Source organism: Scylla paramamosain, chromosome 26 (genome assembly GCF_035594125.1).
Source record: "Scylla paramamosain isolate STU-SP2022 chromosome 26, ASM3559412v1, whole genome shotgun sequence".
Taxonomy (NCBI): domain Eukaryota; kingdom Metazoa; phylum Arthropoda; class Malacostraca; order Decapoda; family Portunidae; genus Scylla; species Scylla paramamosain.
The window spans coordinates 21610508-21636421 of record NC_087176.1 but is presented as its reverse complement, the minus strand read 5'-3'; the positions used below and the strand labels follow the sequence as shown (position 1 = coordinate 21636421).

The following is a 25914-nucleotide window of genomic DNA, read 5'->3' as shown; positions in this document are numbered from 1 at the left end:
AGTGACTCCAGTGTCGGCTGGGATGGGGCTTCTATGTGCAAATGATATCTTAAACAAAGGTTAGTAGCCAATCCTGGCTTCTTTTTTTTTTTTTTTTTTTTTTTTTTTTTTTTTTTTTTTTTTTTTTTTTTCCTTGAGGGCATGACCTGTACTCCCAGAAAGACTATTTGCCAAAGATATTATTGACATGGCATAAATAACTATCATTATGTTCAAGATGGTATACTGAATGTTTATTGTTTTAATGTGAATGTCAAGTGAATAAATACACAACAATAATATAAACATGGCACTTTTTTTCCTTATTACTGAAGTGCTGGAATGTATAAAACTTATCCCAAGCCTGAATGAAGGTGGTGGTGGTGGTTGTTGAATACAGAAGAGAGGGACTTGCTACATTCTTCCTTCCCAGACTGGAGTGGACTGGAGAACTCTTGCAGCAGGGCCTGGGAGCAACAACACTTGCCAATTCTTGTGTCCTTGCGTCAACTTGAGTGAGGAGCAACCTCTTCTTTGTGAAACTGCCTGCAGCTCTCGCGCCTCCACAAGTGTTGAAGCTTGCCTGTCGGTCCCGCCATGACTTGAAGGGAATTTTACGTGTTCTTCCCGCTTGAAATTCTTGACCCACTCCTCTTACTGCAACTTGACTCTTCCCTGATTGCTTTGTCCCAACGATACTTAATACCTCTTGTGGGGCTTGAAGGTGGTGACGCTCTGCCTCTTTTCCTGGTGAAGCTTGACTCCCTGATTGCAATGGAGTACATTGGGCCTGGCGTGACAACACTGTTTAATAACCAGGTGCTGGTAGAGATTCCTGTGGGCTGTTCATGGGATGATGAAGTGGAAGCTGCACACTTCACACCTACAAGGAAAACAGACCATTAGTTCCTAGATACATGAAGCTTGTTGTATGTGTTGTGATTCCTTGTAATGTGTTTGATAACTGATTCCCTACAAAACTAAGACTACACAAGATATATGATGGGAAAATGGAGGAAGCCTGACAAGCACTGCATGGTATGGGAACTGTGCTGAGATTTAATATGAAATATGGCTAAATTCCATACTGTCATATTCAAGAAACAAAAATTGAAAGAAAGGAAAGCACCGGGTAGAGAAAATCTGAAAAGTATGGCAGTATAACGTTTGAAGCTGAGAAATGCGTGTTTGATAAATACGTCCCTATTATAATTTAAAGGCAAAAATTTGAAGGATGATGCAGAATAGAAGAAAACACCAGATAGAAGAAATTTGCATGGCATCACAGATATTTCAATGGCATGACAGTTAATACACAAATTTGAAAGATGAACCTGATTAAATATTTCTGTATTTCTGCGCTCATGAAGAACACAAATAAAAAACTTACAATTTGAAAAGAAGAGTCATTTTAAACTTTGATCCGTACCTTTTAAGTTTATTAATTTTATTCATAGTCAGTTTATGGTTCCAGAGAAACAACAATTTCAAATCTAGCCTATCTTTTTGAAACCCACTGTATAATGAACACGTCATATAAGGGAAAGAATTTTGTAGCCAAATACATGAGGAAATATTATACAAGAAAATATTTATCAGATGAATAACAAATTAGGAAAAGAACTATTTGAAATAGTCCAACTTTGAGGTGAACTGGATAAAAAAATAAATAAATAAATAAAAAAAATAAATAAATAAGTAGTTTAATAGAACAAAGCAGTATTAGAAAAGTCTAATGCAAATTTAGAATGGAAATATGTGTGTGTGTGTTTGAGAAGGGGTTGTCTTTTGAGTGCATGACCATTGTTTTGGCTGCCTGACTAGGTTTTTGAGTGTCACCAGATTTTTGAGTGTATCACCAGTTTTTTGTGCATCACCAATTTTTTTGAGTTCATCACCAGTATTTTTGAGTTCATCAACAGTATTTTTGAGTTCATCACCAGTATTTTTGAGTTCATCACCAGTATTTTGAGTGCCACCAGTTTTCTTGTGCCACCATTTTTTTTTTTTTTTTTTTTTTTTTTGAGTGTCATCAGTATTTTCTGCATGAGAGTGCGTGGGTGTGCATACAGCGTTATTAAAGGTAGGTAAGTAGGTAGGTGTGTGTGTGTGTGTGTGTGTGTGTGTGTGTGTGTGTGTGTGTGTGTGTGTGTGTGTGATAATGAATAAAGGAAAATAATGACCAATCGTAGTTAACAAGCCAACTGCTACTCAGCACAGCGAATAAGCAGAGGGACCACAAAATAGCAGCCACGGACACACTAATCCAACATGATTTTACGTGCTTATATAATATAATCTCAAATTCACTTCCTTAATTATCACCTCAGTAAGCTTAATCAGACGTCAATCACCTGGACAAACAAGCAACCAACTTACCATCTGGTCAGCATACTTCTCTCACCTGACAAGTTAAATAATTTTACCTGCAGTCTAATCACCCTTGCAGCTTATTCCCTCGCAAAATGCTAAACTTCTATCTATAACTTCCCATCTGATCAGCATATTCATCTCTCCCCTGATAAGCTTAACTACTTAAGTGTTGTAATCACCATCTGTTCAACCTAATCACACCTACCAACCTCACCTGGTCAACCTATATCAGCTCAAGCTAATCACATTACCTAACGTGGCTTACCTAATCCCCATACCTGGACAAAACTAACCCAATCACACCTATCCATTCTAATCCTCACGTATTCAACCTAATCATTCGCAATCTCAAGGGTTACACATTAATTCCATGCACTGAGTAATAATCTAATATTCTTATCATTACCATACTCTTACCTTCACTCCTTCACCGCCTCCTTCAGCCTTCCGCCACGAGACCACCGCACTTCGACCTTTCTCCCTCGTTGCGAGTCGTGAAAAGAGCCGAGCGGGGACACCAGGCTGGAGGAATACGAGACAATGATCCCTATTCTGAAACACTTCTGCGCCGCACCTCCACTAAACTGATAAGACTCTAAATGAAGTTGCACAGGTTTTCAAAGATGTTTTAATGGTTCTAGTGACATTAACACGATTTCTATATTATTAACAGGAGAAACGCAATTGAAAACCCGGCTAATCATCTCTGTGGCATTTGAAAAAAAAAATATGGTGAGAGAACAAATGAAGCGTTTCAGAATATGTTGCTATATAAGTTCTTTTTCTATCACTGGTATTAATTTGTGTGCGTTCGTATGTTTGCTGGCTTGTGTAAGTAAAGTTATTTTATTAAAAATATCGATGTTTTTTAAGTTTGTAATTAACGAGTGTTTGAATGATTGTAGGTCTCTCTCTCTCTCTCTCTCTCTCTCTCTCTCTCTCTCTCTCTCTCTCTCTGACTAAAATATTATACGTATGTAAGATGAACTCCCAAAATATAAGAGTACGATAAGTAAAGTGATTCGGAATTAAAAGAAGTTTCTAACAGGTTATGAATGAGTTCCAGAACAGTGAACGAGACGACACATTGTTTCCTTAATGGATCAAAAGAAGAAGAAGAAAAAAAAAACATTATTAAGAAACGTCATATGATCTTAGGAAACTTATTATACTGATCGACTAATGATAATAATAACAGTGAAGGAAGGAAAATAGGAGGAGAAGGAGGAGGAGGAGGAGGAGGAGGAGGAAGGAGGAGGAGGAGGAGGAGGAAGTGTAGGTTATAATAATATAGTAGGAAAAACGAGACAGTAAATAGTCATAGGAAGTGAAGGTGGTAGTAGTAGTAGTAGTAGCGGTGGTAGTGGTGGTGATTATGGTGGTGGTGGTGATGGTGGTGGTGGTGGTGGTGGTTGTATTAGTAGTAGTAGTAATAGTAGTAGTAGTAGTAGTAGTAGGAGGAGGAGGAGGAAAGGAAAATGAGTCTGGTTTTAATACTTGCGGTACTTCTCCTCTTTCTTCTCTTCCTGAAATCCACAAACTTTAGACATAAAAATGGCGGCAAGACACTTGGATTTGCTTCCCCCCCCCTCTCTCTCTCTCTCTCTCTCTCTCTCTCTCTCTCTCTCTCTCTCTCTCTCTCTCTCTCTCTCTCTCTCTCTCTCTCGTTATATATATATATATATATATATATATATATATATATATATATATATATATATATATATATATATATATATATATATATATATATATATATATATATATATACTATAAGGAATATCGGTCCTTCCGTCTGAACAAATGAAGAAAAAAAATGAAGATACTGACGAGAAAGAAATAATTGACAGAATAATGGAGGGTGAATGAAATGTTAACATAAACACAGTTTCGTTCAGGAAATCAGTGAACGCCTTAGGACCAAAATTCGCCGCACTTCCTGTCTGCGGCCGACGCGTCAAGACGAGCATGACTGGATGGCTGCCTCGCTATTTTTGGCGCTAAGTGGATGATGCGTCGGTGTGAGCCACTCTCCCCTCTCCCTCCCCGCCCCCTGGTCGTGGTATTCTGGGCTGGTCCGCGGAGGGCGCGGGGCCATCCAGGTTTCCATTAAGGGGAGGCATTAACACGGTGCCCAAATTAGCCTCGCTATTCTGTGGAGGAGAAAATAAGCGGCATCGAGTCTTTATTAACATTATTTTTCACGAGATTTGGAGTGCAAATAAAATTAAGCTTGTATTTTAAGTTTTGCCCGAGTTTTGCGTTGTGTCTGGGGAAGATGATACCACACCACGCTGTCCCTCCACCCCGCGCCGCGTGTCACGCAGCGCGGCTCGCCACCCAGCACGACGCTCTTGTGTGCACGTACTGGAGAACTGTACTCTCACCCAACATCTAAGGAATAACTATAGATACGAAACAATGGAAGATGTATTTACAAAATGTACAACTAGCGAGATGTGTAATGTAATTTTCGATGTACTTAAAGTATATAAATAAGGAAATTTAAATGAATGCGAATAAGTTGTATGATATCTGGTAATGTCTATTTTTGGGTAGAGAAAATTTTTTTTTTATTTTGTATTTTGGGAGTTCTTTTGCTGCATTGCAAGAATATTTATTTAATGATTTAGAATATTGTGGACTACAATTATTAATGGACTACTGCTGTGGATATTTTTTTGTATTTTAGTTTTTGTTTTAGTTTTGTTTGCTGTAATATGATTGTGTAGTCAATAAATCTATCTATCTATCTATCTATCTATCTGTGCTGCGGGGAAGTGCCTCAGGGTATCAAACATATTAAAAAAGAGATGCCATTGTTTTCCTCCATCACCCTGTACCCTCCTTTTGTTTTCCGCGTTGAATACCTGCATGTGTTGCACCAAAAAATACCTCATAGAAAAAAAAAGTCTTGCCTGGAAAATCACTGCGCTGGTTCGTGACTCGCTGTATTTCTGAGCGAGAGTGTGAGTCACTCGGCGTTCTCACGCGACGAACAGCGGCCGACTTCCTGTCTACGGCCGACGCGTCAAGACGAGCATGACTGTTTGGCTGCCTCGTTATTTTTGGCGCTAAGTGGATGATGCATCAGTATGAGCCACTCTCCCCTCTCCCTCTCCCCTCTCCCTTCGTAAATACCTGATTATTAAGGCGGAGGAGGAGATGTTTAAGAATCGAGTGAGAAATTAACACTATTTGTAAGCGACTGAGGAAAACCATTAGAAGAAACATTACAACAAATTATTCATGGCAGATTCCTCCTCTTCCCCATCAATATTTTACGGCGGCGTAATTGCCTCCCAAACAGTAGGACGAGACTTGCCGGTAAGGAGTGAAGCAGCGCCACCAAGGAACAGGGAAGAGGACCACGAGGCTGCCGTCACCTGCCATCATCTGCTGTCTGCCGCATCCCTCCTGCCTCTTCCTGTGATTGGGGTTGAAGGATCTTGTTTCTTCCACAACAAAAAAAGTAGTCAAGATTAAAATCAAAACCGAATAAAGTTATTTGGCGAGGAGTTAAGGCAGCGAGAGGAGGAGGAGGAGGAGGAAAGGAAGAAGAAAGTTTGCCAGTTGAAATTAAGCAGGATAGTTGAAATTAAGCAGGATAGAAGAGTGTAAGATAAGGGACCCCTTTGACTCCTATATGTTCCTAAATCACAGCAAAACTCCCTTAACACACACACACACACACACACACACACACACACACACACACACACACACAAAACAAATAAATTAATTAATTAATTAATACAGAGGGATTTTATTGTACGGCTGGCAAGGAGGTGAAGTCTGTTGTCATACTGTGCTGCAACCAACACACTGCCTTGCTAACTTAAAACCTAAGCAATTAAAAAACACAAGAAAACAAACTAAACACTTAAAAATACATCTTTATAAATTCCATTAAACTTTCCTATATGTTTAACAATATATATATATATATATATATATATATATATATATATGTATATATATATATATATATATATATATATATATATATATATATATATATATATATATATATATATATATATATATATATATATATATATATATATATATATATATATATATATATATATATATATATATACACACACACACACACACACACACACACGCACACAAATAGAAGAAACACGTTGTTTTGAAGATTACAAGAAAGCTGAGACCTTTAAAAAGTAATATTAGGAATTTAGGATGACAGTAAGATGACAAAAAAAAACATTACTGTCATATGGAAACACACACACACACACACACACACACACACACACACACAGCCTTCCCCAGCTCTCCCATGCCCACACAGGTCTGTGCATGCCTTGGACACAGAGAAGGGCACCATCAATGTGGACACCATCTCTACCATCCTGAGAATGACAGGTGGCAGGGTGAGATAAGGAGATAGATAGACATATATACATACTTTCGTTCATTCATTCATTTCATTTTCATTCACTCCTCCTCCTCCTCCTCCTTCTCCTCCTCCTTCTCCTTGTGCAGGCTCTGGTGCACTCTAGTTTGAGGAGTTCTTTGGCCGCCAAGTTCCTTATTGAAGGCGATGAGGGGTCGTTGGAGGAGGTGAAGGAAATTTTCTGTATCTATGACAAGCAAGGTAAGGATTCGCCGTTCATCTTTGACCCGTGTTTGGAAACCCTTCACTCTCTCACCACTGTTTTCCAAGGCTACAGAGGTGATCAGCTGGGTTGTCATGACTTTCTGCTGCTGCATCACTTCACACCCACACACACCACCCCTCACCCCTCACCCCTCACCCATATTTAAACCTTAGAAAACAACTGTAAATTGAGGGAGTTAGTGGAAACAGAAGAGAGAGGGAGGAAGAGAGGAAGAGGAAGAGAAGATACTGTTACTCCTTGCATAATGGAGACTAAGAGAAGGAGAGGGAGGAGAGAGGGAGAGGGAGGAGATAGGTGGAGGAAAAAAAAAAAAGAGGAATGGGGGAGGGGTGTACCAGGCACCTCACAACATGTAACAATAGTGAAAATAAAAGGGAGGTGGTAGAGGGCAGTGCACCTCACACAAGTCCAGAGAAGCAAGGGGACGCCATCACACAATCCGTCACCACCACCACACCACAGCAAAGGGTGGTGAGTGTATTACTATAACAACAATGAAAGTTGAGAGGTTAGTGTCAATATTCATCCTGTGCTAACACCACCACTAGTCTGTCATCACAAAATCCCCATCACTCACCACAAACACACCACCATTCACCACAAACACACCATCACTCACCACAAACACACCACAATTCACCACAATCACTCAGGGCTGGAAAAACACACATTTAAAGAAACCCAACTTTTTTTTTTTATTATTTTGGGAGGTTTACTGATTTTTGTTTACTCTTCATATTTTTATGTAAATCAGTTTAAATAAGGAATTAAAAAGTAATCTAAAATAAAACAAAAGGTATGAAGTGTTTTTTTTTTTTATGTAGGAGGGGGACTGGCCAACAGCAAAAAATAAATAAATAAATAAATAAATAAATAAATAAATAAATAAATAAATAAAATAAATAAATAAATAAGTAAGTAAATAAATAAATAAAATAAAATAAAAAAAATATAAAAAATAAAAAAAACTTCCAGCAAGAAGGAAAGGTAGATGTTGACAGACAGAGCTGAAAGAGTTTGACTAGGCAAGGTGCAAGCACGGAGGCACAGTTTCAGAGAACAACAGGAGGGATCCCACCAGGTCCATAAGCCTTCCGAGGGTTTAGGCCAGCGAGGGCATGGAAAACATCATTGGGAAGAATTTTAATACGTGGCATGAAGTAGTCAGAGGGTGGAGGAGAGGGAGGAACAAGCCCAGAATCATCCAATGTAGAGTTTTAGCAAAGGTTTGAGCAAAGAGTTCAGCTTTAGAAATAGAAGTGATAGCAGTGGTGCCATCTGGTTGAAATAAAGGAGGGAAAGAAGAAGAAGCAATGTTATTGGAGATATTTTTGGCTAGATGCCAGAAGTCATAAGGGGAGTTAGATTTTGAAAGGTTTTGACATTTTCTGTTAATGAAGGAGTTTTTGGCTAGTTGGAGAACAGACTTGGTATGGTTCCGGGCAGAAATATAAAGTGCATGAGATTCTGGTGATGGAAGGCTTAAGTACCTTTTGTGGGCCACCTCTCTATCATGTATAGCACGAGAACAAGCTGTGTTGAACCAAGGTTTAGAAGGTTTAGGTCGAGAAAAAGAGTGAGGAATGTACGCCTCCATGCCAGACACTATCACCTCTGTTATGCGCTCAGCACACAAAGACGGGTCTCTGACACGGAAGCAGTAGTCATTCCAAGGAAAATCAGCAAAATACCTCCTCAGGTCCCCCCAACTAGCAGAGGCAAAACGCCAGAGGCACCTCCGCTTAGGGGGATCCTGAAGAGGGATTGGAGTGATAGGACAAGATACAGAGATGAGATTGTGATCAGAGGAGCCCAACGGAGACGAAAGGGTGACAGTATAAGCAGAAGGATTAGAGGTCAGGAAAAGGTCAAGAATGTTGGGCGTATCTCCAAGACGGTCAGGAATACGAGTAGGGTGTTGCACCAATTGCTCTAGGTCGTGAAGGATAGCAAAGTTGAAGGCTAGTTCACCAGGATGGTCAGTGAAGGGAGAGGAAAGCCAAAGCTGGTGGTGAACACTGAAGTCTCCAAGAATGGAGATCTCTGCATAAGGGATAAGAGTCAGAATGTGCTCCACTTTGGAAGTTAAGTAGTCAAAGAATTTCTTATAGTCAAAGAAGTTAAGTGAGAGCTATACAGCTCAGATAAATTTAGTTTGAGAGTGACTCTGTAGTTGTAGCAAGATGGTGGAAAACTCACTCAAGAGCGTGGGCACGAGAGCAGGTTAAGTCATTGCGCACATAAACGCAGCATCCAGCTTTGTATAAAAAATGAGGATAAAGAAAGTAGGAGGGAACAGAAAAGGGGCTACTGTCAGTTGCCTCAGACACCTGAGTTTCAGTGAGGAAAAAAAGATGAGGTTTAGAAGAGGAGAGGTGGTGTTCTACAGATTGAAAACTAGATCTTAGACCACGAATATTGCAGAAGTTAATGAAGAAAAAGATGAGGGGGATGTCAAGACACTTAGGGTTGTTGTCAGAAGAGCACTCTGACCTGGGGACATTTGTGGTCCCCTCCCCAGATGGGGACTCTGAGGCTGGTGTAGGAGTCACCATGAATTTTGAAATTATGAGTGAAGGGCGTGTGTGTGTGTGTGTGTGTGTGTGTGTGTGTGTGTGTGTGTGTAATAATAATAATAATAATAATAAACGGTTTATTATTTAGGCAGTTGACAAACTGAAAATGTACATAGGGGATGGGGAAAAACTTAACATTAATCCTAAAGGTAAGTCTAATCTAGGAGGGAAATACTATCGATTGATGGCTCGCACCATGGTGGGAATCGCACTGAGTCTGTACCGGTCCGTGCGCGGCGCCTTCAGGGGCGTTATTTTGTTGTGGTGTCTGGTGGTACGGACAGGGCGAGGCGCGTCGGGCGGCAGCATGTTTCTGAGACGTGGATGATGCATTAGTCCACTCCCAAACTTCTCCAGAGCCTCTCGGTGCCTGGTGGATATTCTGGACAGACTCAGGGTGGTCAGGGCTTCTTCATAGGTGGAGAATGCAGGGCCAAGGATGACCCTGCACGCTCTTTTCTGCACACTCTCTAGCTGTAGCTGTTGAGTGTGTGTGAGGGAGGAGGACCACGCTGGGGAGGCGTACATGAGTTTGGGGAGGATGAAGGTAAGGTACACCCCCCTTAACTCATCTGTCGGCGTCCCCAGCGACCTGAGTCTGCGCAGCATGTACAGCCTGTAGGTAGCTGATCTCACGGTGCTGGCGACATGCTGCTTCCAGGTCAGCTGGTCGTCCACCGTGACTCCGAGAAGCTTGGCACATTGGACCACCTGGAGGGGGTGAGGGCCCACTGTGAGCCGGGGAGGGGGCACTGGTACAGAGGAGGTACAGAAATGCATCACCACAGTTTTGCTGTGGTTGATGGTCATCCTGCTCTCCTCTGTCCACGTCTGCAGTCGCTCCAGAATTGCTTGCAGTGGCGAGTAGTCCGGGTTCTTGGTGGAAACTGGGACGCCCACGGTGCAGTCGTCCACATACTTCCAGCGATGGGGGGTGTCGGTGAGGGCGTGTGTGTGTGTGTGTGTGTGTGTGTGTGTGTGTGTGTGTGTGTGTGTGTGTGTGTGTGTGTGTGTGTGTGTGTGTGTGTGTGTGTGTGTGTGTGTGCGCGCGTGTGTTATTAGGTGCTTGTAGTTTTGTGTGGAGGAAGAGAGTTGTCTTTAGAGGGCAGGCTGTGACTACCCCCTTGTGTTGTGAGACACAAAGGGAAACGTTCAGTGAGGTCACAGCTGGGTTTAATGATAAGTTCACAGCACCCCCTGAACAGTGCTTTAGAGCTCACTGGGAGTAATTATCATTTTGGCAGGTGCCTACTGCCTCCTCCAGTAAGTATGGTACTCTATTTCCTGACATCAAAGACACCCTCCCTCTCTCTCTATACCATACTGACAATTACACATAGGGTGGCCCCCACACAAACACACACACACACATACACACACACACATACATACACATACATCATTCAAACTTTTAGCAATAATAATAATAATAATAATAATCTATTTATCTACATATGTACCATGCCAGCAATCTCACACAGGCTAACTCACACACACACACTAAATTACAGACCAAAACTATGTCAAAAGATAATAAAAACACAAATGGACCAATTTTTTGGAAGATAATTAAATTCTTACAAACTGTCAAATTGATTTTATAAAGGGGAGAAGTTGTCTCACTAATGTGTTGTGCTATTATTGAAGAGTGATTCATATAATACAGGAGAGAGAGAGAGAGAGAGAGAGAGAGAGAGAGAGAGAGAGAGAGAGAGAGAGAGAGAGAGAGAGAGAGAGAGAGAGAGAGAGAGAGAGAGAGAGAGAGAGAGAGAGAGAGAGAGAGAGAGAGAGATTTAATAAACATCTCAGATCTTTGGGTACCATAAACATACCCAGATCTTTGGGTAGGTCTCATTCCTACCCAAAGATCTGAGCTCTTTCCGTAGGTGGAAGAAAGAAAAAACACACACACACACACACACACACACACACACACACACACACACACACACAGTTCATAATATCCCTCCAGATCCACCCAACATTGCTGGATAAAAACATCCCTGACCAGGATTTCTACCTTCTCTTACAATTCCACGTTTGAAATGTTGGCACATGACGTGGCATTTGATACGAAGGTAGGCAAGAACTAACCTATCTAAAGCACTCCTATTACTGTAGTGCACATGACCTCTGAGTGCCTCCCAAGTTGTTCCATGACTGGCTAGCATTTTGAGCACAGGGAGGGAGACACAAGCAAGTCTTGTGTAGCCACAATATACTGTATATGGTGAGACACTATCATTTTTTCCCTAATTGTACTTTTAGTTTGCAGCTTTACAATAACATCTTCATTTAAATATATTCTGTCATCAGATCTTATAATTCAATACACTGTACTTATTAAAATAAATATTCGTTCAAAGAGGATGCTACGATTTATCTTCGACCCGCTCGGTCCGGCAATGATGGTGCTCTACGGATCGTCGCGCATCAAGACGCTCGGCGTTGTCGGAGTGACAGAGAAAGCAGGTGAAAACAAAAGGCAACTGAATGTCAGCTTATGCACATGTCTGAATGGCTGGTGAGTGCTACTGCTCTGCTGGTCAGCCCCCAGCTCTGCCTTGCCTTCCCTACCCAACAATATCCTTCCCAGCTGTAGCATTAACACTCAAAGGCAAGACAACATAGGACTGCAGTGACTGCCTGCATTGTGGTTCATTTACCTACACTACAACATCAAAAGCTACACTCAAATGATCTTTTACATAGATTTATACTAACTCCTTCCCTACATGGTGGTGCATCCTGATATTTAAAATGGACTGTGAAGCAGCACAGTTAAATCAGAATGTAGTTCAAACTTTTAAAATGTGTAAGTTGTTCTCAGACATCACCTTGCCTCTTCATTAAAGAAAGAAGAAAAAAAGTATGGAGGAGGAAGACAAATTCATAATAAGTAGGTACAAAAATTAGCTTAACTAGCAAATATGAATTATTAGTTCAACCTCTAACAAACCTTTACAAAAAACAGCACAACTCCAGTTCCCAGCCACAACTGGTTGGCTGACATAAGAAATTTATAACTTATTGTAAACATTTACAAGAAAGCAACAAAGCAAAGACACGTTTACTTGACGTTAGCCAAAAGCCGAATGTTGTCCAAACACGATTCACGTCATCACGTCAGCAAACGTCACCCTTCCATCCACCGCAAGAGAACAACAAGTTACGAGCGGCTCTGACAACAAGAGATGCAGCAAGTGCACGTGCACGTGTACTCGCAGAGTACATGTGTCACATTTTCAGTCCATACCAAAATTTGTAATTAATGTGTAACATTTGGAAGGCAACCGTGCAGAATGAATCGGACAGGTGCAACAAACGACAGCGTGGTGAAAGGGTGACCAGAGCCTTCCAGCAGCCTCCCTGAGGCCTCACCTTGCAGTCTGCTGTGAGGCAAGAGAATGCCACACTGTCCTCCTCAAAGCGGATCATCGTGTGTTCACGTTCCGGGCCTGCCGGGAAGTAACATTAAGTGCACGTCAGATTTGCAATGGGGGGCTCAAATTGACTTACTTATACTAATACTTCTATTGCTATTACTATTATCATTGTTTATATTGCTTCTTGTCACATCCGTGCTCTTAATAACTTAATTTCATGCTTTCAGATTCTGCTTCCAGACCAATCTTCATTCTACTTTCCGGCAGATCTGTAGTGAAAATGTTCAAAATCTGATGAAAAAAAAAGTGAAGACAATTGTAAAAGCCTATAGATAAGCTAAATATTAATAGATTTTAAAAAAGGGGAGTAAATGCTTATGTGGTGAGGTGTGTGGTGAGGTGGAGTGTGTGGGTGGAGTTTGGTGTCCTCTTCACTGAATGAAGACAGGCAGCAACACACCTTCATTGTGTTGTGGTGCCACGTCTTGATGTGGTCACCACTGCCAGCTTCCATCCTCATTATCCTACTGAAGGCCACACCCAGCAACTCCTTACGCTGTAACAACGTGTAATGTAAATAATGAAGGCCACTTGCAACGAGGGAGCTACAGTGCTACCACAACACACTTGATGACAGGCAGAACAAGGAGAACAGGTGGACATCCTACATCTTTAGCTTAGAATACGGTTGCATCTCTCTCTCTCTCTCTCTCTCTCTCTCTCTCTCTCTCTCTCTCTCTCTCTCTCTCTCTCTCTCTCTCTCTCCGCACCGGCACTGGCCTGAAGGGTACGCTGCACACCTTACACGAGGAAGAGACACAATTTCAGGTCTGCTTCTTTCATTAATCACACACACCACAGACATAACTCTTTTTTATTATTACTTTGCGAAAACTGAGAATATGTTTAATTAAACATATGGACTCCAAATTGCATCAATGTTTGTTTCTTAGGTCAACTTAAAAAACTGATTGCAAATATAAAATTTTCTTTTTCAATTATCAAAAACAAACAGTCAAAGAGCACTGATAATTTAATAGTGCACTATGAGCTTAAAGTGATGCAAGATCACTAAGATTCAGCCAAGCAATGGATTTACAGGTTATATTACAAACTGCAATGTGATGAGAATTATCTTTACACATCAAACTCTTTATGATTTTCACAAAAAAATCAACAAAGTGCAATGGAGGGATATGAATGATTTGAACACTTGATATCACATTACTCAGCGTGGTGTCCTGAACCAGAACATTTCAAACAAAATGACATTTGTGCAAAATGACGACAATCATATCAACAGTAAATATGCATTTTCTTCACAGAAACAGTGCTTAATGTGCTACCGACAATTAAATACAGCGAACGCGGCGAGAGCAGTGCCGTGCGGAAGGCTTCGGAACACCAAGAATTAGTGAATGCACAACATCCTGCTTGTCGGGGTTTACGTGCCGAAAGGAGCACAAAGCATAAGGCGCGTCTTTCCGTGTCAAGATGAGTACAAACAATTACTGTTCAAAATTTCAAATCGGAATAAGGTCATTTCAAATAAAAGGAATATATAAAACAATATATGAATACATCTTTTAAGTTGTATCATCTCAATACCTGGGTAAACAGCAAGGAACACAAAGGAAGGTTGCTTTTCACATCAAGTGAAGTGAGTCTAAGTGAGCCTGAAAAGGCCAACACTCAAATCTACAATCACAGCTCTTGCCAATGTTAAAAACAAGAAGAAGAAGAAGAAGAAGAAAAAGGAGAGAGAGAGAGAGAGAGAGAGAGAGAGAGAGAGAGAGAGAGAGAGAGAGAGAGAGAGAGAGAGAGAGAGATCCTTCCCCTGGCCTTCGAAGTGCTAAGGTCAAGCCACCTCTCACCCAAGAATCTTCACTTCCTCTTCCTCCTCTTTCTCCTCGACTCAAGATGGAGGGAGATGTACGGCCGCCGATTGACTAAGGCAAAGACATACAGTGGCCATTGATATTACTAGTGTGTATGTGTGTGTGTGTGTGTGTGTGTGGTGTGTGTGTGTGTTAAGGAATGGGACACCTGTACACACACACACACACACACACACAACATGACTATCAACAGATCCTAAAAAAAAAAAAAAAACATACAAATGCGAGCTTTTCAAAATTTGTTAACCCCAAATTTATATGCAGATTTCGGCGTTAAATCGTTAACCAATTGCGATATTTTATAGTGCAGCGAAGTTTCATCGGCCGGGGAGAGGGTGGGAGAGGGGAGGCTGGGAGAGAGGATAAATCGGAAGGGCGAGAGGGGGAAACAGAGAGAGGGGAGAGGGAAGGGCAAAGAGGAATGGTCTGCAGGTGGAGGGAGGGAGGGAGGGAGGGCGAGAAAAACAGTGTGTGGGCAGCGTATGAAAGGCGGAGAGAGAGAGAGAGAGAGAGAGAGAGAGAGAGAGAGAGAGAGAGAGAGAGAGAGAGAGAGAGAGAGAGAGAGAGAGAGGTATAGGGAAGGGTGGAGGGAGAGAATAGAGGCATGGAGGTGAGGATATGGACTATGGGGGAGGGAGAGCAAGGAGAGGAGAGGAGAGTGGAGGTTGGGGAGGAGGGAGGCCTGGGAAAGAGGAGAGGAGGTTGGGGGTTGTTGAGGAGGGAAGGGAGTGAGGAGCTGCCCGGACGACTGGTCAAAAATTATCACAACCAAAAATTAGTAGATTGTGTAATGCTGTGTGTGTGTGTGTGTGTGTGTGTGTGTGTGTGTGTGTGTGTGTGTGTGTGCGCGTGCGTGCGTGCGTGCGCGCGCTCATACCAAATACAAACGAGATCACTCACCTGATGTGTTTTATCATCCGCCCCCATCACCCGGTCACCCCACCCTGCCCTCCCTCCCCACATCCCGGCCCAACACATCCCGCCCACGCACCCCGCCTGACCCACCACACCACTAACACCACCACCACCACTACTGGTTACACATTGTCAAAATTATAGGCATTCACTAATACTTGCATCTGACGGGCCGCTCACCTCATTCTCCTCATCACGTTCTCTTGTGTCGATGAGACCGCGCCTCAGCCTCAGGTCCAGCCGCGGGACAAGCGCTCCTCGCCTGGGAAGTTGTGCCACACGCCCATACGTCCACGGCACGCCCACTGTGCTTACTGATTCCGGCCCTTTAATTCTGCCACCTGGTAACTGTCACTAGGGATGCTCTCGCTCCCTGATTGGTTCATGTATTCCCCGTTTTTTTTTTTTTTAATTTGGCAGCAAATTGGCTCTTACCAAAATCTATATTTAGTAATAAGACACTAGGTTATTCTGACCTTCATAACCTGATGTCTTATATATAAAATTTTGACGGAAGGATATAATTTATCTGCATCACATTTTAAAGAAAACGGAAACACTGAGGCCAATCAGGGAGCTCTAGCATCGGTCAGTGGCAGTGTTACCATGCTCGCGTGTCCTCAGCTGGCAAAACTGAGGAGCGTTCATATCGAAATTGAGTGGCGAAGCTTCATTTGCTCTGAATCGTGACTGTATGAATATATATCTGAGATTTGTGGTCGTAATAAGAAACGGGTGTGAGAATGACAATGCAAAGATTTCATGGCCGCTGCAATTTGAAAAAGGGATACAGTCAGGTGCGGGTTTGGTTGAAGTGGAGTGAAGGTGGGTGATGCATTCATTGCCTCATTGCCTCACCGCCTCCCCTGCCTTGCGTCACTGCCACGGCCAAAGAAAAACATTGTTGCTCTGCTAGAATGATCGACAAGTGGCACCGGTAACTGTGTTAGAGGCCTCGCTGAGGGATTCCTCACTGACAGAGGCACGCCCCTGGCCTGACGGGTCACTGGCAGGGTAACAGCGTTGGTCTCTGTTCTGCCAAGGACATGGGGCAGTCTCATTCTCCCAGGGGGCGAGGGGCAGCTCTGACTTGATTCCAGAGGCAGGTGTGGCCCTCTTGTTTCCCTTTTATCTCCTTGGCACTGAGGTCCGATGGTTTAAACGGTTTGGTATTTCAATTATCTTTAACAGTAACAGTGGAAGTCATTACTATTTTAAAAGGTGTTTTCAAGATTCTAGTGATAATTTAACAAAGATCGTCATTGAGAGAGCCACCCATGAGAATCTGACTAATCATCTCTGTAGCCTTTGGAAAAATAACCCTTATGAGAAAACTCGGGGTTTAGAAATACGTGGCTATAACATCGAGATAAAGTGGCCTCCTTTGTTTTTCTTTCCCTCCCATCCTTCCACCAAGTCTAAGGGAGGCTCAGCAATGGCACCTCCTCCTCTCCTCCGTGGCTCTAAATTAATAGTGTTATTCCCACACACACACACTCCCGCCTCCTCTCTTTACAGGCTGGTTGCAATTTACAGGCTTTTTGTAACATTCCTTCCCTGCCTCCAGAATGTAAGCAGACCCTGCTCAATGGCTCTAATTTGCGTGCCCTTGCTGAGGTCACGACGGTGAGCAGGGAACGGCGTGTGTCTGTGTGTGTGCCCTGTATGTTGGCTGTCCTGTCTTTGTCAGATGTACCGCGCTCCGGGACAAGAGAAAACAAGGAAATGAGAAGACGGAAAGACGAGAAGACAAGGAGAAGAGAAGACGAGGAGACGAGGAGATGGAGAGACGAGAAGACGAGAAGACGAGGAGACGAGAAGATGAGAAGACACAGGTGAAAGAAAAAAGAAAAAACTGTGGTGTAATGTATGAGATCTGGAAGGTGTGTATGTGTGTGTGTGTAACGAGGACCACAGGAGTAGATGAGCAGCGGTTCATATGAGGGAATGAAGCATCGCTTCCTACATCGATCACACACACACACACACACACACACACACCATGGGGATTCTGATGCTTGAATAGTCCTCGTGATCAAGGCTCGTGAGAAGGTGTGTGTGTGTGAGTGTGTGTGGGTGGGTGGATGGGTGCGTAGGTGCGTGAAGGGAGTGCAGGAGGGTGGGACAGAGAGAGAGAGGGAGAGAGAGAGGCACCACCACGTTCGGCTCCTTCCGCTGCGGTCCGATCGAGTAATTAGCCAGCAGGGGTTAATAACGACCGCTGAATAGGATGCGCCCTTCCTCACCCTGGGCCGGAATATTGGCTCCACCGCGCCCCTCGAGCTACGCCAGGCGGGGGAGGGCAGGAGGAGGGTGAGGGCGGCGCGGGAAGTGTCACCTCTTTGGAATTATTAGTAACTGTCTTGTTCTCGTATTTACTTGGATCTAATTGTTTATCTGTGTCTGTATTCGTATATTTGGATCAGCTTCTTTGTTTCTATTCGTCTGTTTGTTTGTTTTTTATCTCCTATTGATCTATCTGTGATTTTTATAATTGTATTTATCTGCTGTTTCGAGCTACATGTCTGTCTATTCGTCTGTTTGCAGTTCATATATCTGTATGCATCTCTGTATTTCAGTCTACCTGTTTATTCATCTACCTATCTATCTATCTATTTATCTATCTATCTACATATGAAATCATCTTATCTTTCTTCTTTCGTCTCAAAACACACACACACACACACACACACACACACACACACACCTGCAGCAGGGAGGGAAGGAGAGAGGGGGACAGGGAGGTGGCGCCGCTACCTGGGCCCATAAATCACCTTATTTTATTCGCTGCGTCAAACTCGCCTCTCCTCGTTTATAATATACTTTTATTTCAAATGCAAAAATATGTGATAACCACAGCGCGCCGACACACACACACACACACACACACGGCGGCAATAATATGACCTGCTCCATTACATTCTTCCTTCCTCCACTGAAGACATTCTCGTGAAATCAAAAGTCACAGCAGCAAAATGCCTAAATATATGTCCAGGGGAGAGAGAGAGAGAGAGAGAGAGAGAGAGAGAGAGAGAGAGAGAGAGAGAGAGAGAGAGAGAGAGAGCGGGGGGGGGGTGAGGAAGGAGAAAGAAACTAAGAGAAACTAATAACTAGAAGATCGAGTTCCTTTTTTTTTAATAATATACAAATTTATGGATGGGAATGATAGATGGATATAGGTAAGCATGTTTGGGACAGGGACCACAACGTGTAGGCCTAATGGCTTCTTGCAGTTTCCTTCATTTTCTTATGTCCTTATGAAACCTACACATAACGCAGCCGTGGTGGGCGTCAGGATGGCCTCGTCACTATACATAAGCTGCTTCGCTAATTAATCACTGTAAGCTCGAAAGTCGCACAGCACACTGGTTCCACTAATAGCGTAATGCACAATAATGATAGGAGGGAATGGAGAGATGCTTTAAATCGTCACAATTTTAAAGGAGGAGGCAGTAGACACCTGCCGAAACGATAATTACTCCCAGTGAGGTCTAAAGCACTGTTAAGGGGGTGCTGTGAACTTATCATTAAACCCAGCTGTGACCTCACTGAACGTTTCCCTTTGTGTCTCACAACACAAGGGGGTAGTCACAGCCTGCCCTCTAAAGACAACTCTCTTCCTCCACACAAAACTACAAGCACCTAATAACACACACACCCTTCACTCAAAAAAAATTTAAAATCATGGCGACTCCTACACCAGCCTCGGAGTCCCCATCTGGGGAGGGGACCATAAATGTCCCCAGGTCGGACTGCCTTTCCGTCGACGACCCTAAGTGTCTTGACACCCCCCTCAACTTTTTCTTCATTAACTTCTGCAACATTCTGCGGTCTAAGATCTAATTTTCAATCTGTAGAACACCACCTCTCCTCTTCTAAACCTCATCTTCTTTTCCTCACTGAAACTCAGGTGTCTGAGGCAACTGACAGTAGCCCCTTTTCTGTTCCCTCCTACTTTCTCTATCCTCATTTTCGATCCAAAGCTGGATGCTGCGTTTATGTGCGCAATGACTTAACCTGCTCTCGTGCCCACGCTCTTGAATCTTCCGAGTTTTCCACCATCTGGCTACGACTACAGAGTCATTCTCATACTAAATTTATCTGTGCTGTATACCTCTCTCCTAACTCCTCTGACTATAAGAAATTCTTTGACTACTTAACTTCCAAAGTGGAGCACATTCTGACCCTCTTCCCTTTTGCAGAGATCTCCATTCTTGGAGACTTCAATGTTCACCACCAGCTTTGGCTTTCCTCTCCCTTCACTGACCATCCTGGTGAACTAGCCTACAACTTTGCTATCCTCCATGACCTAGAGCAATTGGTGCAACACCCTACTCGTATTCCTGACTGTCTTGGAGATACGCCCAACATTCTTGACCTTTTCCTGACCTCTAATCCTTCTGCTTATGCTGTCACCCTTTCTTCTCCGTTGGGCTCCTCCGATCACAATCTCATATCTTTATCTTGTCCTATCACTCCAATCCCTCCTCAGGATCCCCCTAAGCGAAGGTGCCTCTGGCGTTTTGCCTCTGCTAGTTGGGGGACCTGAGGAGGTATTTTGCTGATTTTCCTTGGAATGACTACTGCTTCCGTGTCAGAGACCCTGTCTTTGTGTGCTGAGCACATAACAGAGGTGATAGTGTCTGGCATGGAGGCATACATTCCTCACTCTTTTTCTCGTCCTAAACCTTCTAAACCTTGGTTTAACACAGCTTGTTCTCGTGCTATACATGATAGAGAGGTGGCCCACAAAAGGTACTTAAGCCTTCCTTCACCAGAATCTCATGCACTTTATATTTCTGCCCTGGAACCATGCCAAGTCTGTTCTCCAACTAGCCAAAAACTCCTTCATTAACAGAAAATGTCAAAACCTTTCAAGATCTAACTCCCCTCGTGATTTCTGGCATCTAGCCAAAAATATCTCCAATAACTTTGCTTCTTCTTCTTTCCCTCCTCTACTTCAACCAGATGGCACCACTGCTATCACATCTATTTCTAAAGCTGAACTCTTTGCTCAAACCTTTGCTAAAAACTCTACCTTGGACGATTCTGGGCTTGTTCCTCCCTCTCTCCTCCACCCTCTGACTACTTCATGCCTCGTATTAAAATTCTTCGTAATGATGTTTTCCATGCCCTCGCTGGCCTAAACCCTCAGAAGGCTTATGGACCTGATGGGGTCCCTCCTATTGTTCTCCGAAACTGTGCCTCCGTGCTTGCACCTTGCCTAGTCAAACTCTTTCAGCTCTGTCTGTCAACATCTACCTTTCCTTCTTGCTGGAAGTTTGCCTACATTCAACCTGTTCCTAAAAAGGGTGACCGCTCTAATCCCTCAAACTACCGTCCTATTGCTTTAATTTCCTGCTTATCTAAAGTTTTTGAATCTATCCTCAACAGGAAGATTCTTAAACATCTATCACTTCACAACCTTCTATCTGATCGCCAGTATGGGTTCCGTCAAGGCCGCTCTACTGGTGATCTTCTGGCTTTCCTTACTGAGTCTTGGTCATCCTCTTTTAGAGACTTTGGTGAAACTTTTGCTGTTGCCTTGGACATATCAAAAGCCTTTGATAGAGTCTGGCACAAAGCTTTGATTTCCAAACTACCCTCCTACGGTTTCTATCCTTCTCTCTGTAACTTCATCTCAAGTTTCCTTTCTGACCGTTCTATTGCTGCTGTGGTAGACGGTCACTGTTCTTCTCCTAAATCTATTAACAGTGGTGTTCCTCAGGGTTCTGTCCTGTCACCCACTCTCTTCTTATTATTCATTAATGATCTTCTAAACCAAACTTCTTGTCCTATCCACTCCTATGCTGATGATACCACCCTGCACTTTTCCACGTCTTTTCATAGACGTCCAACCCTTCAGGAGGTAAACATATCACGCAGGGAAGCCACAGAACGCCTGACTTCTGATCTTTCTAAAATTTCTGATTGGGGCAGAGCAAACTTGGTATTGTTCAATGCCTCAAAAACTCAATTCCTCCATCTATCAACTCGACACAATCTTCCAGACAACTACTCCCTCTTCTTCAATGACACTCAACTATCCCCCTCTTCTACACTGAACATCCTTGGTCTGTCCTTTACTTATAATCTGAACTGGAAACTTCACATCTCATCTCTAGCTAAAACAGCTTCTATGAAGTTAGGTGTTCTGAGACGTCTCCGCCAGTTTTTCTCACTCCCAGCTGCTAACTCTGTACAAGGGCCTTATCCGTCCATGTATGGAGTATGCTTCACATGTCTGGGGGGTTCCACTCATACTGCTGTTCTAGACAGGGTGGAATCAAAAGCTTTTCGTCTCATCAACTCCTCTCCTCTAACTGACTGTCTTCAGCCTCTCTCTCACCGCCGCAATGTTGCATCTCTAGCTGTCTTCTACCGCTATTTTCATGCTAACTGCTCTTCTGATCTTGCTAACTGCATGCCTCCCCTCCTTCCGCGGCCTCGCTGCACAAGACTCATCTTTCTCTCACTCCTATTCTGTCCACCTCTCTAACGCAAGAGTTAACCAGTATTCTCAATCATTCATCCCTTTCTCTGGTAAACTCTGGAATTCCTTGCCTGCTTCTGTATTTCCACCTTCCTATGACTTGAATTCCTTCAAGAGGGAGGTTTCAAGACACTTATCCACCAATTTTTGACTACTGCTTTGACCCTTTTAGGGACTGGCATTTCAGTGGGCATTTTTTTTTATTAGATTTTTGTTGCCCTTGGCCAGTATCCTTCCTACATAAAAAAAAAAAAAAAAAAAAAAAAATCAGGCGAGGAGCTGCAAGGGAAAGGAGTCTGATGTGTCGAGAGTAGCATCTTATTTCAGTGTAGCATTTCACCACCAGATGAAAAGAGACCTTAACCCATTCGTTGCTAGACACAGTGCTTCCTACAATGCTACAATGCTCACCTACAGCTTTTTTACGCACTTGATTCTCGTACTACCTTCTTTTAAAATATTATTTACCCTAGAAAGAACCAAATTTATTTTCTCCTTTTTTTTTTCAGTGTCTCTGCAAACATCTCTTTTACAGTCCCATGAAGGGTTAAGGACAACCAAAGCAGTGAAAATGTTGTAAGATATTCTATATACTACTCAACCACGGGAGGAGGAATAGAAGCGGAAAACAAGAATGAACGAGAGGTTGTTGCAAGTGTACACTGGCAGAAGGAAATAGAAGGGAAAAGAACAAAGAGAGAGAGAGAGAAGAGAGGAGAGAGAGAGAGAGAGAGAGAGAGAGGAGAGAGAGAGAGAGAGAAGGGGGAAGGGGGAAGGGTGGTGCATGGCAGGAGGAGTAGGAAGAGAGAGAGAGAGAGACGTGAGATAGGCCGGGAGGAGAAGATACACTTACAACAGATAGAGAACAGATGAAGGAAATAACGAGAAGAATTAACGAGGGAGAGAAGAGGAGGATGGACGAGGGTGGGAGGGCGTGAGGCAGGGCGGGAAGAGATGGAAGTAATGCAGAGAGGAATGAGGAAGCTCAGGGAAGGGTGGTAATGGCCTCGAGAGATCAGCTACAATGGTTCCTTTCCCTGACCTGAGGGAGAGAGCGGCCCGCGGCACTCAGGCATTGCAGGTTACGTGGGCGTGAGGCAATCTAGGCATACCTGGAGCTAATCTCTTGACGGAGGCGCTGAAGGAGTTTCCTATATTGATGTTGATAAACTAAGCATTTATTTCTACAAGGAGGCAGGTATACGAGTATATGTAAATTATTGTTTTTGTATTACGAAACAGCTGTGTGAAAAGAATTAAGTCGAAAATCTGCGGATACCAGGGAGCTAATCTCTTGACGGAGGCGCTGAAGGAGTTCCTTATGTTGTTGATAAATATGGTACCGCTAAATTAACCATTGTTTTCGAGAAGGCAGGTTTAGATGTAAATTACTGTAAATTATTCTTTCTTTCTGTCCATCTTTCTCCCACAATGACATACTCTGTTCCACTCTGTTTCAATCTGTTCCACCCTGTCCCACTCTGCTCCTCTCTGTCCTTCTCTGCTCCACTCCACTCTGTCCCTCATCAAAACAAGCCTCACATCCCCCAGTTCATCACCTAAATAACCCACTTATTTCGGGCTTCCCTTAATGAGCGCCCGCCGCGTGCACTACCCCTTGTGGGCAGAGAAGCGACGGCTGGCGACAGGACATCTGCACTGCACCTCCTGACGAAGAGGCAGAAGGCATGATAGCACGAGTGAGAGGGAAGGAAGCGTGAGGACAGGCGAAGCAGCAGGGAATACTCTAACAACATGCCAGCTAAGGTACTTTTTCCTTTTAACAGCGGGTGCGTTGCAAAGGACTGAAGGAGCGCTAATAAGATGAAGGATGCTTGTGAAGTGTGTAGTCAGTGCAAAGTGGTAGAGGACAGAGAGAGAGAGAGAGAGAGAGAGAGAGAGAGAGAGAGAGAGAGAGAGAGAGAGAGAGAGAGAGAGAGAGAGAGAGAGAGAGAGAGAGACAAAGGGACGACAGTGACAAAGACCAGTAGACACATCCACCCACCCACACCCACCCACCCACACACACACACACACACACACACACACACACACACACACACACCACACACACACACACACAAACACACACACACACACAGACGGACTGAAAGACAGACAGACAGACACAGAGGAGGCTGCCACTTAGTCCGCAGCCGTATCCCTGCCCCGCCTTTGTCACCCTCTCCACGATTGCTCTCAAAATTTGAACTCCTTATTGTTACACATTCTTCTTCCGAGGAGGTGTTGTGAATAGCCATTGTTTCCAGGCACAAGGGGATGCTTTTATCACATTCCACACCGGGGTAGCGCGTGGCCCGGGCCTCCTCCCGGCCCTTACTGATACGCATTTACTGTACATGGGTCTTAGCCCAGTGTCACGAAATAGTTTGAGCTCTCCTTCTTGTTAATCCATCGCTAGAATCATAAAAAGCTTACTTAAAAACTCTCATTACGGCTAATTGCAAAGGCCACAAGCATTGTTATGGTTCTCACTAGTCTTTCCCCTATCAATGATGCAGTATCCTTGTTAATCTGCCACTAGAATCATAAAAGCTGCCTTGAAAACTCCCGTTACGACTGATTTCAAAGGCTATAATCGTAATTGGGTTCTCATGGGTCTCTTTTTATCAATGAAAACATCAATAACGCTGGTAATTTTTTAAGAAGCTATTACCGAATGGCCGAAGAACACTCACATGCTTCCTATCAATCTAATCTCCGACGGCGACTGCATCGGGAGCTCTGGAAGGCGGCATGAGCCTTTACAAAGGTGTCACTTGAAAAATCTGCCTGCGCCATTGCGGGAGGGAACCGATTAACTAAGACGCCACAAATTCAACCCTTTGACTACCATGGGCATTCTTCACTAACCTCTAAAACTGTGTAAAAATAGTTTGCGTGAAGGAAGTTAATCTTAGCTTTTTTCAGACTACAAAAATATTTAAGAGAGCTTAGTACGTAAATAAGTTTCTAAAGATCTGTTCGCGAAAGGATAGTTTTACCACGACTGCCTTCCGACACTTCAGGCTAAGAACGTTAAAAAAAGTGCACGGGTGATGTGGTGCAGAGGACGAAAGCTAAATATAGAAAGCAATACACACATACCCGCCCCCCCGAGTCAGGCGGATCAGGGTAGGCGTAAGGGTGTGTGGGCGGGTCCCTCGGGTCACTTGGGCGGCGGTGGCATGAATACACGATACACTCGATAATTTATTCATGTAGCGGGCACGGTAGATCACTGAGTCCTGTATTTCCACACGTTTCGCCGCCTCATAGCGACTACTGGTAACTTCAGAGCGATAGAAAAGATACTGTGGTTTTCAATGGTGTTTTTATGATTCTACTTATAGTTTAGCAAGAATTTCCTATGATTAATAGGAAAAACATCCATGAAGACCTAAACAATAATAATAATAACTACTACTACTACTATTACTACTACGTACTACTACTGCTACTACTACTACTACTACTACTACTACTACTGTCATCACATAAGCCACCACTGTAAGAATCACTTCACGAGGAAATCAAGACCCGAACAAAAGATCTGTATGAAATAGAAATGTTTCATAGAGGGACTGCCACGTGTAGGCCTGATGGCTTCTTGCAGCTTCCCTTATTTTCTTATGCTCTTAT

General features: G+C 43.3%; 1 protein-coding gene across 1 annotated transcript; it reads right to left on the bottom strand.

The window, feature by feature from the left end:
- Positions 1 to 23799, bottom strand: LOC135113869 (uncharacterized). Its single transcript, XM_064029491.1, has 8 exons — positions 23713 to 23799; positions 16758 to 16921; positions 15960 to 16113; positions 13427 to 13522; positions 12962 to 13038; positions 5678 to 5807; positions 2770 to 2874; positions 1 to 862 (listed from the first exon to the last, which is right to left on the bottom strand). The coding sequence occupies exons 1-5, from the start codon at positions 23797 to 23799 to the stop codon at positions 13015 to 13017; spliced, it is 525 nt and encodes a 174-aa protein (XP_063885561.1). The 3' UTR covers positions 1 to 862; positions 2770 to 2874; positions 5678 to 5807; positions 12962 to 13014.
- Positions 23800 to 25914: the final 2115 nt, after the last annotated feature.